General features: G+C 40.9%; 1 protein-coding gene across 7 annotated transcripts in view; it reads left to right on the top strand.

Annotated features, from left to right (window-relative positions):
* Window positions 1-15,600, top strand: part of NFIA (nuclear factor I A) — a 400,419-nt gene that overhangs the window by 283,458 nt on the left and 101,361 nt on the right. For all 7 annotated transcript variants that reach the window (XR_008715917.1, XM_055585662.1, XM_055585661.1 and 4 more), the window contains exon 6: window positions 5,170-5,297. Coding sequence is in view for 6 of the 7 variants with exons in the window: in XM_055585662.1 (XP_055441637.1) it covers window positions 5,170-5,297 (128 nt within the window). In the remaining variant the exon portion in view is untranslated. The remainder of the gene's footprint in view (window positions 1-5,169; window positions 5,298-15,600) is intronic.

The following is a 15,600-nucleotide window of genomic DNA, read 5'->3' as shown; positions in this document are numbered from 1 at the left end:
GCCCAGCTTCTCCAGCTGTTTTTTGCCTTTTGTTTCAACTTTCTGTGTGGAAGTCTGATTGTTAACGTACTTTAAAAAGCTAGTGTCATTCCCATATTCTGCAAATAACTAACCCTGATAAGGCAGTAATTATACACAGCATCAGTAGTTAATAACTTGATAATATGTTTGTTTTGCTCTCATTAGGCTCTCCTAAGATGATTCTTTTAAAATTATTCTTTAAATATATAGACTCAGCAGAATTATCTGTGTACAGTTGAGGAACTGTGCCCAGAAGAATACCCCAGATTTCCATATAGAAAAGTTCATCAACCAATCAGTCTTTGTTTATGTTATGCCAATATTAATTGGTCGCCTGCTCTGTGGCAGTCAGTGTATTAGGTGCTTTACATACCCGATAGGCGTTAATCTTCACAGTAATTTTATAGGACAGACAGTGCTGCATGTAACAGTGGGTCAGCCCACAACTCAGAGAAGCTAAGTAACTTGCCCAAGGTTGCAGACTAAGTAAATGGTAGAGTCTACATTCAAACTTGGAGCTGCTGGAACTTTCAAACAATACTATTTTGACACTGGATCCTCTTAGGAATGGGGCTCACTCTTTCAGGAAGGAATAGAATAGGAAGCCCCCAGAAAGGATTATCTGGCATCTCTACTTTTCATGGACAGTTAGCATTTGCTATTTTGAATCATTATTATTGTCTTGGAGGTATGTACGGTTCCTGCCTCCCCTTCTGGATGGCAAATCCCTTAGAGCAGCGGTCCCCAACATTTTTGGCACCAGGGACCAGTTTCATGGAAGACAGTTTTCCCACGGATTGGGGTGGGGGAGTGGCTGGGATGATTCAAGCACATGACAGTCATTGTGTATTTGATTTCTCATCTGATGGTGCTGCTGATCTGACAGGAGGTCCTGGTCCACACACGGAGGGCGGGGACCCCTGCTGAACTCTTCCAGTTCAGCTGCAAACACGTATTAAGTCCCAAGGATATGAGATCTATAAAGCAAGTAACAAGCAAGTAAAGTCAAGTAACAGGAGCTTTGCAGTCTCATGATATAGACTGACACGTGAATGAAGATTTTTAGTTCAGAGCATTTGGAACACTCAGGAAAGAGGCATTTTGCTGCTCTTCAGGGACAAGATAAAGCATCTAGGCTTTGCACATAGTAGGAATTAAGCAAATATTTGAAATGAAGATAATAGTCTTCCCATAATTTCTAGGTAGTATTGCTAAAGACAGAACAAATTCCACACCCAAGAAGAGATGGTGTGTCATTACTTAAGAGAGTATTTATCCTCCTTCTTATGTAGAGACCTACTGGTCCTTTCCTGTGTCCCTCAAGTGTTTCTGGGAGAATAGAATTTATGTTAGAGAGCAAGAAGCCAGAATTAATAACTGGGGGTTCCCTGGCTGTCCAGTGGTTAGGACTCCGAGCTTCCACTGCAGAGGGCACAGGTTCCATCCTTGGTTGGGAAACTAAGATACTGTATGCCGTGCAGCACGGCCAAAATAAAAAAAAATAATAATAATAAGGAACAAAAGTAATGACTGATTCATATCTAAATTTAAAAAAAAAAAAAGGAGATTGATAGGCTTTAACTGTAGGTTCTGTATTCCTTCCAGTAAATATGTTCAAAATCATAGAAGGGGTAATATAAAAATTGGGAGGAAATATACTTTTCTTATCCCAAAGAACTTCATCAAGATAAACCAGCTGTCAGGTTTGTGAAGTCAGTAAACTTTGTCCTGGAAGCCCTTCACCCATCGCTCCTGGCACTTCTAATTTTCTTCCTTCCTGGATCTTGTTCTCTCCTCTAGCCTGTATCTCCACCTTCCCAACATTTATCCTGTGTCAACCCCTGACAGTCCTTGCTTTCAAACTGAGGGGTCAGCTAATATCTACAGACTCTCTCACCTTTAGGATTTAATAACCACATGAGTAGGGCTTCCTTAGTGGCTCAGATGATAAAGAATCTGCCTGTAATACAGGAGTCCCAGGTTTGATCCCTAAGTCAGGAAGATCCCCTGGAGAAGGGAATGGCTACTGACCCAATCCGATATTCTTGCCTAGAGAATTCCATGGACAGAGGAGCATGGCAAGCTACAGTCCTTGGGGTCGCAAAGAATCGAATACAATTGAGTAACTAACTCTTAATGCATGAGTAGTTGCATTTTATTCTAGAGGACACCAAGGAAATCAAAAGCATTAGAAACTCAGAAAAATATTGGTACTTGGAGAAGGATAGGTAATGAAGTTGGCCTTTTGGGTGGGATCTCACTGAATCATGACACTTGGGCGAATCCTTGTCACAAGCACTCATGTGACTGTTTATAAATCTGTAGCCCAATTCAGCAGTGTTTGAGCATCTGTTATTAGTCAGATACTGTGATAGGCACTAGAGCTTTAAAAAAAAATCCTAAGTTTAAAAATAAAATAAAATTAAAAAAAAAAATAAATAAATAAATAAAAAATAAAAAAAAATCCTGATAATCTCCTTCTTCACAGATCTCAAGCTCCTGTCAGAGAATGTAGGTCTTGCCTTTTATTTGCCAGGGAACACAAGAAAATATTTATTCTATTTCCAATTTGTATTCTTTCAACTTCTAACTAAAATTATTTCAGGTGGCTTTTAATTTAAAAACTATAACAGATAATATTAAATACAGAGAGGGCAGAAACCATGTGGAAAGATGGGAGAGACTCTTACATCAAGAACCTGAACCCAGAGTTATTCCTTACGTTTAGCGCTGAGATGCCTGGTTTCCAGGGCAAGAAGGGAAAGCACCAGGTTATGTAATGCACCTTTTCCAATAAAAGGAAACTAGAATTTCTTTTAAAGATACGACATGTTTTCTGGTTTTATGTATTAGGAGTTTTTTTGTGTATGTCCTTTTATAAAGTACTTCTGTTAGATGCAGTTTTACATAAAATACAGAAAAATTCTTTGGGTGGCTCTTTTTCATTAAACTTCAAGGAAAGCCAGGCAACGGACATTAAATAAATCGTTAGAGGTTTTTTCTTTGGATACTAAGCTAGCATGCTACAGGTGTGTTGCTTTCCCGCGATCTAGCTTTCATGAGAATAGAGCTTAAAGGCTAAGACTCCTGGAATGGCAACTTCAGTAACTAGAATTTCATGCCTTGAACTGGGCCTTCCTCACTTTTTTACTGGGATGGCTGCAGTGGCCTCTTAACTGTCTCCCCGGGGAAGGTTCTGTCTCCTTCTTTTCCCTTAGCTCTTCAAAAGCCATCATCTCTGCAACTGCCAGAATGACCTTTCTGACAGATGACTCTGACATCACTTCCTGTTTAGATCTATTCAGGGAGCCTCTATTGCTTGTAAGATAAAGTCCAGATATACAATATCTTCTATCACCTTCACCCCATCTTTCTCTGTACCCCTCCTGCCACTTTTAACCTGTTTTAACCTTTTAGCACTTTTAACCTGTGTTTAACCTGTCAGCTCTCTGCGAGCATCACACACTGCTTTTGGTGTTGTTTCTGCTTGACGTGCACCTTCCTCCTGGAGTGATGTTGGGAATAGCTAGTAACCTGGGTGACAGGAGCATAGCAGTTAGGGCAGACTTGCCCTGCCACAGTGCCAAGTCCTGGAATGCCTCTAGTGTGCCATACCTTAACCCTTTAGGTTTGGGGCTGTCCTGGGCCAAAGATGGGGTGACAAAGTTGGGGCAAACACGAGGAGTTTGAGAGTGGGACTTTGCCAGTTGATAAAGAAGTATTTCAGTATCTTAAAATCCAGAATGGCTGCCTCAGGAGTGCATCACCTGAGTAACAGCCTGTCCCTGCCCTGTTCTTCTTTCTGCTCCGTCTCCTCACCCCCTCTCTTACAGACAGTTCAGGAACCATCTCCTCTGGGCATCATTCCCCGACCTGCTCTGTGTATCATTGCTTTCTTCCTCCATCAAGGAACACACTGTAACCTCTGTGTGGTTCCACCATCATACCTGTATTTCTCTGTGCACAATTTCGTTTACCTCTTGTTCTTCATCCATGAGATTGTAAACCCCATGAAGACAGGTGTTATATCTGATTCATTTCAATATTCTAGCCTTTAGCACAGTACATGACATGTGGGAGGTGCACAATAAATGTTTGATGAATGAATATATATTTAAAATTCTGTACCTGACATGTGAGGAAGAGATTACCCAACTAGTACTCACACCAGGTGTGAAATCTACTCATTCTGGTATGTTAGTTACATAATCAATTAATACAATTAGAACATTAGCAACATGTAGCATGTCACTACCTTTTAACTCTTGCAACCTCAAATTGGGAGGAAAAGACCTCAGTTCTTTAACTGGAAGAAATAGAATATATTCTGGAAATTTCTCAACCATACTTCTCCAAAGCTAAAACATCCCCACTTGATGGCACAGAAGTTCATTTTTGGTAATTTCCTTGTAGAGAAGTGGCATGCAAGTCACTGGGTCACTCTTTTTTCCACGTCCCTTATTCTCACAGGGAGAATAAGTAGAATTCTTCCACTTTTGTCTCGTTTGTTCACTGCTTTATCTCTAGAGCCTGCACAGTGGCAGTAGGCCAGGTCCCAGTCCAGGCAGTGGAGATAAAACAGTGAACGAATGAGGCAAAAGTGGAAGGAAGGTGTTGTCACTGTGCAATAAGTATTTTTTAAATGAAGAGCTCTAAGTAGAAGATGAGAAAATATGGCAAAAAAAAACCCCAAAAGGCAATTCAGGCTTTACTTCAAGGGTTGTGTGCCCTGATTTTTCTCCTTCCTGGGGTGCCAGAGGGGTTAAGTAGATGTCTAGGATCGTTGCTGATGGCAACGCCCCAGCCAACGCGCTGGGAGATACACATGTGGGCTTACCAGTCTTCCAGGTGGAGACAGGAGACGGAGCCAGCCAGCAGTTCCTCAAAGGAAAAAGGAACCGGATGTGGCGGCAGCAGCAACTCAAGTGACAGTAAAAACCAAACCCAGACACTTGGAACAACATAGACCCAAGAGTTTGTTCTCCATCCAGTGACTCACTAAACTGAACAGGAGCCCAAAGAAGCCCACGAAACTACACTGAGTTACCCAGTTGCTTCCTTCCTTGGCTTTCTTTCCACCAGAGATGCCACATCCAGGAGAAAGGTGGTTTGGATGGCTTTTAAACATGTACCCGTTTGTTATTTCAGCTCCACGAAGCGCCTCAAGTCTGTGGAGGATGAAATGGACAGTCCTGGTGAAGAGCCATTTTACACAGGCCAAGGGCGCTCCCCGGGGAGCGGAAGTCAGTCCAGCGGGTGGCATGAAGTGGAGCCAGGTAAGCAGGGCGGGCGGCCACTGTGAAGTCTAAGACGTGGTGGGGGGTGGTGGGGAGGAGGGAGTGACGCCAGGCAGAAAGCGAAGGGAGTGAGCTCAGAACAGTGGACTTTCTGACTTTCTCCACGTGAACGCATGTTTGTACCTGACTGCTGCTTTTATGAAAGGGTGGCAGGGCAAGGATGCCATTCAGCTGAGATGAAAGATTGAGAATGGTGTGGAGGGTTTTCTACTCTTACATGTTTTCACTACACAGCAATCCAGTGTTCCGTTTGCCTTTGCTTTCATTTTATACTAATTGCCTTTTGGGTTTGGTTTTATCTTTTATCAAAATAAAAATCCATCAACTTTTTCGACTGCATCAGTAGCATTAGAGAGGAAAGAAGGGCTCCCTGTGCAGTAGCTTGCACTTGGATCTTTATAAAATGAGGAAACTTTTAAATATGTTTTGTCATCACAATTCTTTTTCTATTTAAAAGCACAGCTAAAAAAATAAAATAAAAATAAAAGGAATAGCTATCTTTATGTCCATCTTTTGTGAACTGAGCAAATGATGACTGCTAGTCTAACCTCCTGGGGTTTAGTCCTGACTCTGGAGTCTTGAGCCATGTGACTAATTCTGATAGCAGAAGCCTTTTGAAACTTTTCTCAGTGTCTATAACCTCCAGATTGGCAAGGGAGAATCTTCTCTAGTACCTTCCTCAATACGCAGTCTAATGATGTAGAGAATAGAGTGGGCTTTGGAAAAAGACAGGCTGAGTGTAATCCTGGCTCTGCTTCGGCTGGCTGTGTGATTATGGGCAAACCACCTAACCTCTCTGAGACTAAGTGTCTCCATTTTTACCATCTGTCAATAATAATAGGCATTTCAGTGCTCTTGAGAATTAAATGAAGTAATATACATGACCCAACTAAGAATTATACCTAGCACAGTAAGTTTGAAAAGATTTTCCCAATTCTTGCCTCAGAGTAATTCCCTGAATAAACAAGCAGCGAGAAAATCTCTGAACCCCTTCACCTTCAATCTTAACTCCTTTCTCTCCCCCTAACATATCAAAAGAGAATCTTCAGAGAGTGTGACTATAGAGGAAGCAACACAGCGGAGGCTTGGGGGATGATGGAACTGTTCTATATCCTGATTGTGGTGGTGGTTACAGGAATCTATACATGTGTTAACATTCATATTACTAGAAATGCATGCCTTCCACTTCTGAGCCCCCAGGCAGTTTTACTGTATGATAATTAAAAACAAAACCTGGGTCCCCACTAGCTGAGTCCTTTATCTTGTTCCCTTTACCAAAATGTGAAGATTTCATTTTGCCTCCCTTCTAATCTTTTTACCCAGCTCATCCATTCATTGACTCACAGTTTCACTGGGAACTTTTTTGTGGATGAGGCACTATGCCTGGTTCTGGGAACTCAAAGCTGAATGAGAAGGTTGTGGCTCCTGCTTTCAAGGAATTCACAGTTGGGGTGGAGAACAGACACATAAGAGGATCATTATGTGGTGACACGGGAGGTGTAAGGATGGGGTTTAGCCTCTGGTGCCGCCATTTTCTAAGTATCATCAACATAGTGCTCAGGGTGTGATGGGTCTTCTACAGAGGGCTACGCATCAGCTCACCCCACACGGAGATCCATGCCAGTTTGCCGAAAGTGGTCAAGAAATACACCCTGGCCTAAATGAATGTGCTGACCACCCGTGCTGGCAAATGCACATTAGCACGACCTCAGGATAGTGCCAATGAGAAGCTTATGTGCTGTTAAAAAATTAAAAGATCTACATGTTCTTTGAACCCTTTTTAAAAGGCCAGTTAAAGTCCTGGCCAGTTTACCTGCTTCTGTGAAATTGAGAATCAAAATATATAGATTTGGGACATTGTGCTTGAGAGTCATACTAACTCAGTTTTACACAGACTGAGCTGCTTTTTTTATGTCGATGTACATGAAGCTCCTCTTCCAGGAGCCTGTCCTCTGGATCCTTAAGTAGATTCCTTTTGAGCCAATGTGGGGGCTGTGGGAGTAGGTTGAATATAGAATATGTTGACCTAGTGACTCTTTTATTCAGAGTAATTCTGTTCCTCTCTTCTGCATGTTATGATTCAACTGATCATAGATTTTAACATCCGAATAACTGTATCCTTTATGGTCATTAAATAACTAAAGTTTAATGGCTAAATCCTTTTGGGGAGGAGATATATATACACGCACACACACATACACACACACATAATTACACTATATATTATACTATATGTATATATACACACATGCTATATACATAAACACATATAGTGTAAGCATATAATTAATTGTAGGGGGGATTCTCTAAGGGAAAAAATGTATGCTTTTAGAGAAATCCCTCACAATTTTACTGTATTCCTGGACTGATGCTCCATTCTCTATGTCTATTTCATTATTGAAAAATGCAGTTTCATGGTATCTATGTAGGGGGTGGGTGGGAGGGGACAGTGGATAAATGTACATTTGTCCGTATTCAGCATAGAAAGTCGTAATAGAAGCAGGGCCTGAGGGGACATTAAAACTCAACTGAAGGATGTTGTACATGTTCCTGGTGGCTTTGATGTCATTAACTCACACCAGCCATTTTAAATGGATAATTTATGCTGCCAGATGGTCCTTTTGGGGGATTTTCCATCTAGCCCAATCCCCTTTTTGGCACAGAGGACACCCTTATGTTGTTCCCACACTGATCCAGGCCTAGCATCTCCCCAGGGATACAGTTCATTGAGTAGGAGGCTTTTAGTGGTCCACACATGTAAATTACCTTCAGAATGTGCTGGGAGTTTATGCATATCTGAAGGCCAGCAGCCTCTTGGTTGCCTGCATTTGGAATAATTCTCACAAGCTAGTACTAAAGGATACTTTGTTTATGTCTCAGATGTGACCCAGGAAGCAAGGCCTGTGCTTACTCCTCCACTCAGAAAGCTTTGCATCTGTTTACCTGCCCTCAAATGCTTTTTCAGCGCTCCCCGGCCAAAAGAGGGCCGAAGGTTGCCAGAAGAGACAAATTTCCTGGAGCAACAGGAAGGCTTTGGAAAGTAAAACAAACCAGACATGCAGTAAATTACATGGGCTCTTTCAAATGTCTTTTGTAGTATCCTGTTCCCCATTAGTTTATCTCAGCACTTTTAGTGCACAGCTCTTATTATCTGGGAAGAAGGGCATAGGAGATTAAAGATGATGTTAGTTTAAAAACATCAGACAACCTCAAGCTGACTTTTGCTTCTCTTACAATGCTGCATTTGTTCTCTCCACTTAGTTTCGTTTCCCAGTTATCTCAAAACTGGGTTAGATTCGAAGCTTTGAAGCTAATCATGCGCTGATGAAATGAGTCCTATGAAATTCTATCAAGCAAAAGTGCACATACCATCAGCTCTTGTTTATCTGGACAAATGAAAAACTGCAGAGGAACTGATAATGCAAATGAATAGGAAGGAAACCAAGAGGCAGGCGCCTACACTGGGTCAGATACTGAGCATGGTGCTTTCCTATGTATGGCAAAGATTATGGTTACAATTGTTTAAGTACTTCCTGTCTACCAAGTTTGTTTTTTTTTTTAATTGCCCCAAATCATGCAAGTAGAGTGAGCTTGCCTCTGTAGAGATGAAAATTAAGAATTATAAAATGTTAGGTGACTTGCCCAGAGTCACACAGGTAGTAAACCTGGGGATCCCTAATCCAAATTTCAGTTCTGATTTTGGAATGTAAGTTTTGTCTTCTCTACCCAGTAACCTCTTTTACTATAAACATTTATACTTGAATTTTAAGGTCTCATGTAATAGGCTTGTATTGAAATTAAAAACATAACAATAAAAAAATTTTAATTATTCATCAGAAAGACTTGAAAAATCCCCTACTTCCTTATCCCAAACCCTTGACGTGCACCCAGGTCGGGGAAGGATTGTGGGTTTATTAAATACACATAGGACATAATACATGAACCAACAGCATTAACTGTTAACAAAGTCAGATATCTATCATTTTTCTCATAAAATCATATAATCCTCAGGATTCAGATCTTTGTTCAAATAATACATCATCAGTGAGGCTTCCAGTGACTTAAAATAGCTGCTGTTTCTCTTCCATCATCCTATAATTCATAAACTTTTCCTTTCTTTATACCATCTTCTCCTGTTATCTTATGCTCTCCTACTTGGATATACACTCTTGAGTAGTGGGCCTGAGTCTGTCTTTTCTGCTGCTGTACACCCAGCATCCCTGACAGTGTCTGGCACATAATAGGTACTCAGTAAATGTTGATTGAGTGAATGAATGAAGCCTATAAAGCAGGGAATTTGGGTGCTTTCCATAAATCTGAAAGCAGAATTTGCCACCAGTAATTCTCTCAGAATTGATGTTTACTATATTCTCAATCTGTAGGCTATTATTCAGTCAAATCCAATTATTAGCAAGTAGTAAACAAAGCCATGGGCTTCCCCAGTGGCTCAGCAGTAAAGACTGCCTGCCAATGCAGGAAACAGGGAGACACAGGTTCAGTCCCTGGGTTGGGAAGATCCCCTGGAGGAGGAAACGGCAACCCGCTCCAGTATTCTTGCCTGGGAAATCTCATGAATAGAGTAGCCTGGTGGGCTACAGTTCGTGGGGTCTCAAAACAGTGAAACATGGCTAAGCAACGAAACAACAACAGCAAGCAAAACAATTGCTAAGGCTCAACCAAGGGCCCCGTTGACAAGTGGTAGTATATAGCATTTTATTACAAGTATCTCTCACCTCGAAGGGTATTCCGTTAAGGGAATCGAATCCTTTTTTTCTAAAGGGAATACTTTATTGATTTTTAAGATAATGCTTTTTTTTTTAATAAAAGGACAATTCATTATCACAAGCTGTATATCAAGAATTCCAATAACGAATCTTCTGTAGAATGTTTTCTGTAACTTTCTTGATTTTTGTCTGAATATTTTCAGATTTCCATATGAAATTTTCTCCTATAGTAGCTTAATTAACACCCATATGAGACACTATGAAATCTGTGTTATGTGAAGTCTAATCTGTTACTCAAAGTATGGTCCACGCACCAGCAACATGGCATCATCTGGGAGCTTATTAGAAGTACAGAATTTCAGACCTTACCCAGACCCATGGAATTTTAACAAGATGGGTGGTGCTTATACATGTTCGTGATTGAAAATCCCTTATGTAGGCTCCTTCCTTGACTGTTCCTTTTTGCAGGCTCTTACCACTCAATTCTTGCCTTATCTAGAGGCAACTTGAACTTTCACTGTTGTGATCCCCAAGCTTTCTCCCTACTGTAAGTAGGAATGCCATTAATGCTCTTCTAGACAGATAGAAATCTAACCTATTTTCAGACATGTCAGAGAAGATGGTACCCTCACACAGTGGTTCATACCTCAGTACAAGAAGAAAATTCTCCTGTCTCTCTCATCTTCCTCCAGTTGAAGTACATGAAGAAGAAGAGCTGGTCATCTAATCAGTATAATTCAAGTCAAACCAAGTCATTGAATCTTTATTAAGTGCTGACTGTGTGCAGTACAGAGTAGGTTCAAAGATGACTCCATTGAGTCCCTGTCTTGAATGGCAAACCAGATTTTCTTTGTTGTCAGTCACCATCTGTAAGATGGGAACTGTGGTTTCTGCCCCATCTCTGTCACAAAGTTCAGTTCAGTTTAGTCTCTAAGTTGTGTCTGACTCTTTGCAACCCCATGGACAGTAGCCCGCCAGTCTCCTCTCCCTATGGAATTTTCCAGGCAAGAGTACTGGAATGGGTTGTCATTTCTTTCGCCAAGGGATCTTCCCCACCCAGGGATCAAATCTGGGTCTCTTGCATTGCAGGCATATTCTTTACCAACTAAGCCACCAGGGAAGTCACAAAGTTACGACAGTTAAATGATCAACTTGAACTTCTGCTCCAAGTGCCAAAGTCCTTTGTTAAAATTAACGTTCTCTAATTGTATGAAATATTGTTAGGATTATTGAGGGAGACAGACCTTACCAGCTCATGGTGGTTGAAAGCCAGCAGGATTAAATGCTACAGGGGTAGTAAAAGGAGAGAGTGGTTCAATCTGACTTTAGACTTAGAGACACTGTCTGCAGAAGGAGGCAGTGAAACTGGATTTCCATTGGACCTCAAATGAAAAATGTTCACAAACTTGAAAGTGATACATGATGTCTCTTAGCCTTTCAGTCATTGGTATATATAAATTTGTGTTCTCCATATATCTTTTTTTTTCATATATATATCTATCTTACAAAGCAGTTTTGTGGCTGTCCTGTGAAGCTTATCAGGTTGTCTGTGTTCCCAAAATTGACTCATTTGAGGGTTCAGTGGGTTTCATGGATTACTCAGTTGCACCACTTTCTGCATTTGACACATACATGCCAGTCAATATTAGAATAAATGTATTTTTTATTGTGAAAAATATGTGAAATTATACAACTTTTTCAGTGAAGTTTAGTTCTGTGTTTGAAAAGAGGAGCTTCTTACTCCTTAAATTTTCTCCTGTAGAAAAATATTCAGAACTCTAGCATGCCTTCAGTTATTTTGTGATTGTAAAACTTTATTAACAGACACTGTTATTTTAGCCAAGATGCTGGAAGTTCTGAACAGTTCAGGAAAGTTTTAAAGCCAAATTTGGTAAGTAATAAGTTTAGCTGTAGTCCTTTTCTTAAAAACTTTCAGAGATAAACTTCTGTCAGAAATAGATTTCTTCCCAAAGGCATCAGTTCAGTTCAGTTCAGTTAGTTCAGTCGCTCAGTCATGTCCGACTCTTTGTGACCACATGGACCTCAGCACACCGGGCCTCCCTGTCCATCACCAACTCCCGGAGTTTACACAAACTCATGTCCATTGAGTCAGTGATGCCATCCAACCATCTCATCCTCTGTCGTCCCCTTCTCCTCCTGCCCTCAATCTTTCCCAGCATCAGGGTCTTTTCAAATAAGTCAGCTCTTCGCATCAGGTGGCCAAAGTATTGGAGTTTCAGCTTCAACATCAGTCCTTTCAATGAACACTCAGGACTGATCTCCTTTAGGATGGACTGGTTGGATCTCCTTGCAGTCCAAGGGACTCTCTCAAAAGTCTTCTCCAACACCACAGTTCAAAAGCATCAATTTTTCAGTGCTCAGCTTTCTTTATAGTCCAACTCTCACATCCATATATGACTACTGGAAAAACCATAGCCTTGACTAGATGGACCTTTGTGGGCAAAGTAATGTCTCTGCTTTTGAATATGCTGTCTAGGTTGGTCATAACTTTTCTTCTAAGGAGTAGCATCTTTTAATTTCATGGCTGCAGTCACATCTGCAGTGATTTTGGAGCCCAAAAAAATAAAGTCTGACACTGTTTCCACTGTTTCCCCATCTATTTGCCATGAAGTGATGGGACCGGATGCCATGATCTTAGTTTTCTGAATGTTGAGCTTTAAGCCAACTTTTTCACTCTCCTCTTTCACTTTCATCAAGAGGCTCTTTAGTTCTTCACTTTCTGCCATAAGGGTGGCGAAATCTGCATATCTGAGGTTACTGATATTTCTCCCGGCAATCTTGATTCCAGCTTGTGCTTCCTCTAGCCCAGCGTTGCCCATAATGTACTCTGCATATAAGTTGAATAAGCAGGGTGACAATATGCAGCCTTGACATACTCCTTTTCCCTATTTGGAACCAGTCTGTTGTTCCATGTCCAGTTCTAACTGTTGCTTCCTGACCTGCATACAGATCTCTCAGGAAGCAGGTCAGGTGGTCTGGTATTCCCATCTCTTTCAGAATTTTCCACAGTTTATTGTGATCCACACAGTCAAAGTCTTTGGCATAGTCAATAAAGCAGAAATAGATGTTTTTCTGGAACTCTTCTGCTTTTTCGATGATCCAGAGGATGTTGGCAATTTGATCTCTGGTTCCTCTGCCTTTTCTAAAACCAGCTTGAACATCTGGAAGTTCACAGTTCACATATTGCTGAAGCCTGGCTTGGAGAATTTTAAGCATTACTCAACTAGCGTGTGAGATGAATGCAGTTGTGCAGTAGGTTGAGCATTCTTTGGCATTGCCTTTCTTTGGGATTGGAATGAAAACTGACCTTTTCCAGAGGCACAGCAGTCCTCATTTTTGAAAGTTAAAATTAAGCACTATAATAATACACTGCCTGTTCTTATCACAATTATTAAGTCAAGGTATACATTTTTTGAAATATTTTTAGAAGAGGAGTTGGTAAACATTGGGTCAACCAGAAGCCCAGGACATTTAGAACCAGAGTTCAGGTGTCACAACTGCTAGGAACACAGTTGCATTTTGCAGACTTAGGTTGGTTCATTGTAGTCTTCAGTATTCCATATGAAGTTCAGTTGATTCCCAACTCCGCTGGTCCTAATTTGACTGCTAATAGTCATTCATCAGTTGTAAGAGGGGGGAAAGTTTACCAGCTTAAACTTGTAGCTGAGACACATGAGCAGAAGCCCATTATCAATGCCAATAAAAAGGCTGCAGACTAGTAACAATAGTCCATTGATCATGGACACTCAGCTGCACTGGCATATATTAAGGGAAATGATTAAACCTCCCACAGTCTCCTGCTGTAATAGGAAGAGTCACTGTTACAGAACACTGCCATAGGATCGATGTCTTGGCTTTTCTTCTGCATTTATGGAGCATTGGGAAATCATCATTATGTGACAACATTGTCTCCCATTACCTCTTTAATATTGGCACTTGCTAGATAGAGACCAATGCACCAGGGAGCACCACTGCGGTGACAAGGCTTCTTGCTCTCTAGTGACCCTCTGTTAGCAGAGAAATTTCAGCCAAATACGGGGCTTTGAGAGACAAACTATATTATAAATGAGCACTCCTTAACTGCCCTTCAGAAATGTTCATATCTTCTTTATCAAGGCTATTTTTTAAAACTAACAAAGGGAGCGAGAACAACATATTCTAATAAAAGGTTACCTATTAGAAGAAAAGAAATACTCTTCCCATGTAAATGCATGTACACCATATGTGTGTGGATGTGTGTTTGTCAGATATATGGTAAAGCACAATCCAAAAAATAACTGTTGTATTCCTGAAGCTAGTTCAAGTACCTGGTACATGGTAATAACCATTCAATCAAGATTTGTTGGCTAACTGAATAAGTAATAAGATGGGAACCGCACATGTCTTATCTTATCTTTTGAGGAGGGCAAAGTGCTCAGGAAGTGGAGCGCTGCGTACATTTGTTCGGTGATTGAGTGCGTTCGTCGAGTGAATGAGTGCAGCTTGACGTGCATCAGAGAACTCAGATGCACGATTTTATGAATACGGAAGCTCCCAGGAAAACAGATGCTGCATTTTAGCTTGCCTTGTCTGAATAAATAAATTACCCAAGCCTCCAGATTTTTTATTTCATGTTTGAAAACGAAGCTGTGTGACTATTCTAGAAAGCAGGAAGGAAAAGTGTATCCTGTCCTCTGTCTCCTGCTCCTGTCACTGTCTTCAGCACAGCCCCCATGCCTTAAGTGGCAAAGAGCTGGCTCATCAAGTGGCCTTATTTAGCACATTGTAAGGAGGAGCTTTCAAGTAAATTTCATCCCAGCCACAGCAATCTTCATGGGCTTGCTGCGGAGGGAGAAAATAAGAGAGAAATAACATGTATTATAAAGAGGAGGAAAGTACAATTGAGATTCAAAATCCTCCAATTCTTCTGTTATGAACAAGCCTTGGATTTTTAGCAAATGACTTCTCTGAATTTTCATTTTCTCGTATGTCAACAATGGGTTCTTTAAAACAGCTGGCCTTCCTAACTCGTAGCTTTGAAAAGATCGTATGAGATGATAATAAAAACAGGAGCTACCATTTATTAAGCACCAGCTGTGTGCAAAGTACTGTGCATGGCACAGAGATAAAGGTGTTTTTAATAAATGTAAAGTATACTTATAAACTTAAAGCTTTACACATATATTATACCCCTTTTTCAAAATGCTGAAGTGCTATGTGAGTTTAAGATGTGTGCTCAGACACTCAGACATATCTGACTCTTTGCAACCCCATGGACTGTAGCCCACCAGGCTTCTTTGTCCATTGGATTCTCCCAGCAAGAATACTGGAGTGGGTTGCCATTTCCTCCTCTAGGGGATCTTCCCAACCCAGGGATTGAACCCATGTCTTCTTGCATCTCCTGCATTGGCAGGGGGGTTCTTTACCAGCTGCACCAGCTGAGATGCCCATGTGAGTTTAAGATACTGTGAAGTTAAATTGAAAGCCTGTTATACATATCTTCATCTCATATATAAAGCACTGTGCAAGATGATAGAAGGCATATAAAAATAGATAGG

The sequence above is a fragment of the Bubalus kerabau genome, chromosome 6 (assembly GCF_029407905.1).
Source record: "Bubalus kerabau isolate K-KA32 ecotype Philippines breed swamp buffalo chromosome 6, PCC_UOA_SB_1v2, whole genome shotgun sequence".
Classification (NCBI taxonomy): Eukaryota; Metazoa; Chordata; class Mammalia; order Artiodactyla; family Bovidae; genus Bubalus; species Bubalus kerabau.
The sequence above is the reverse complement of the archived record's forward strand: the minus strand, read 5'-3'. Positions and strand labels throughout refer to the sequence as shown.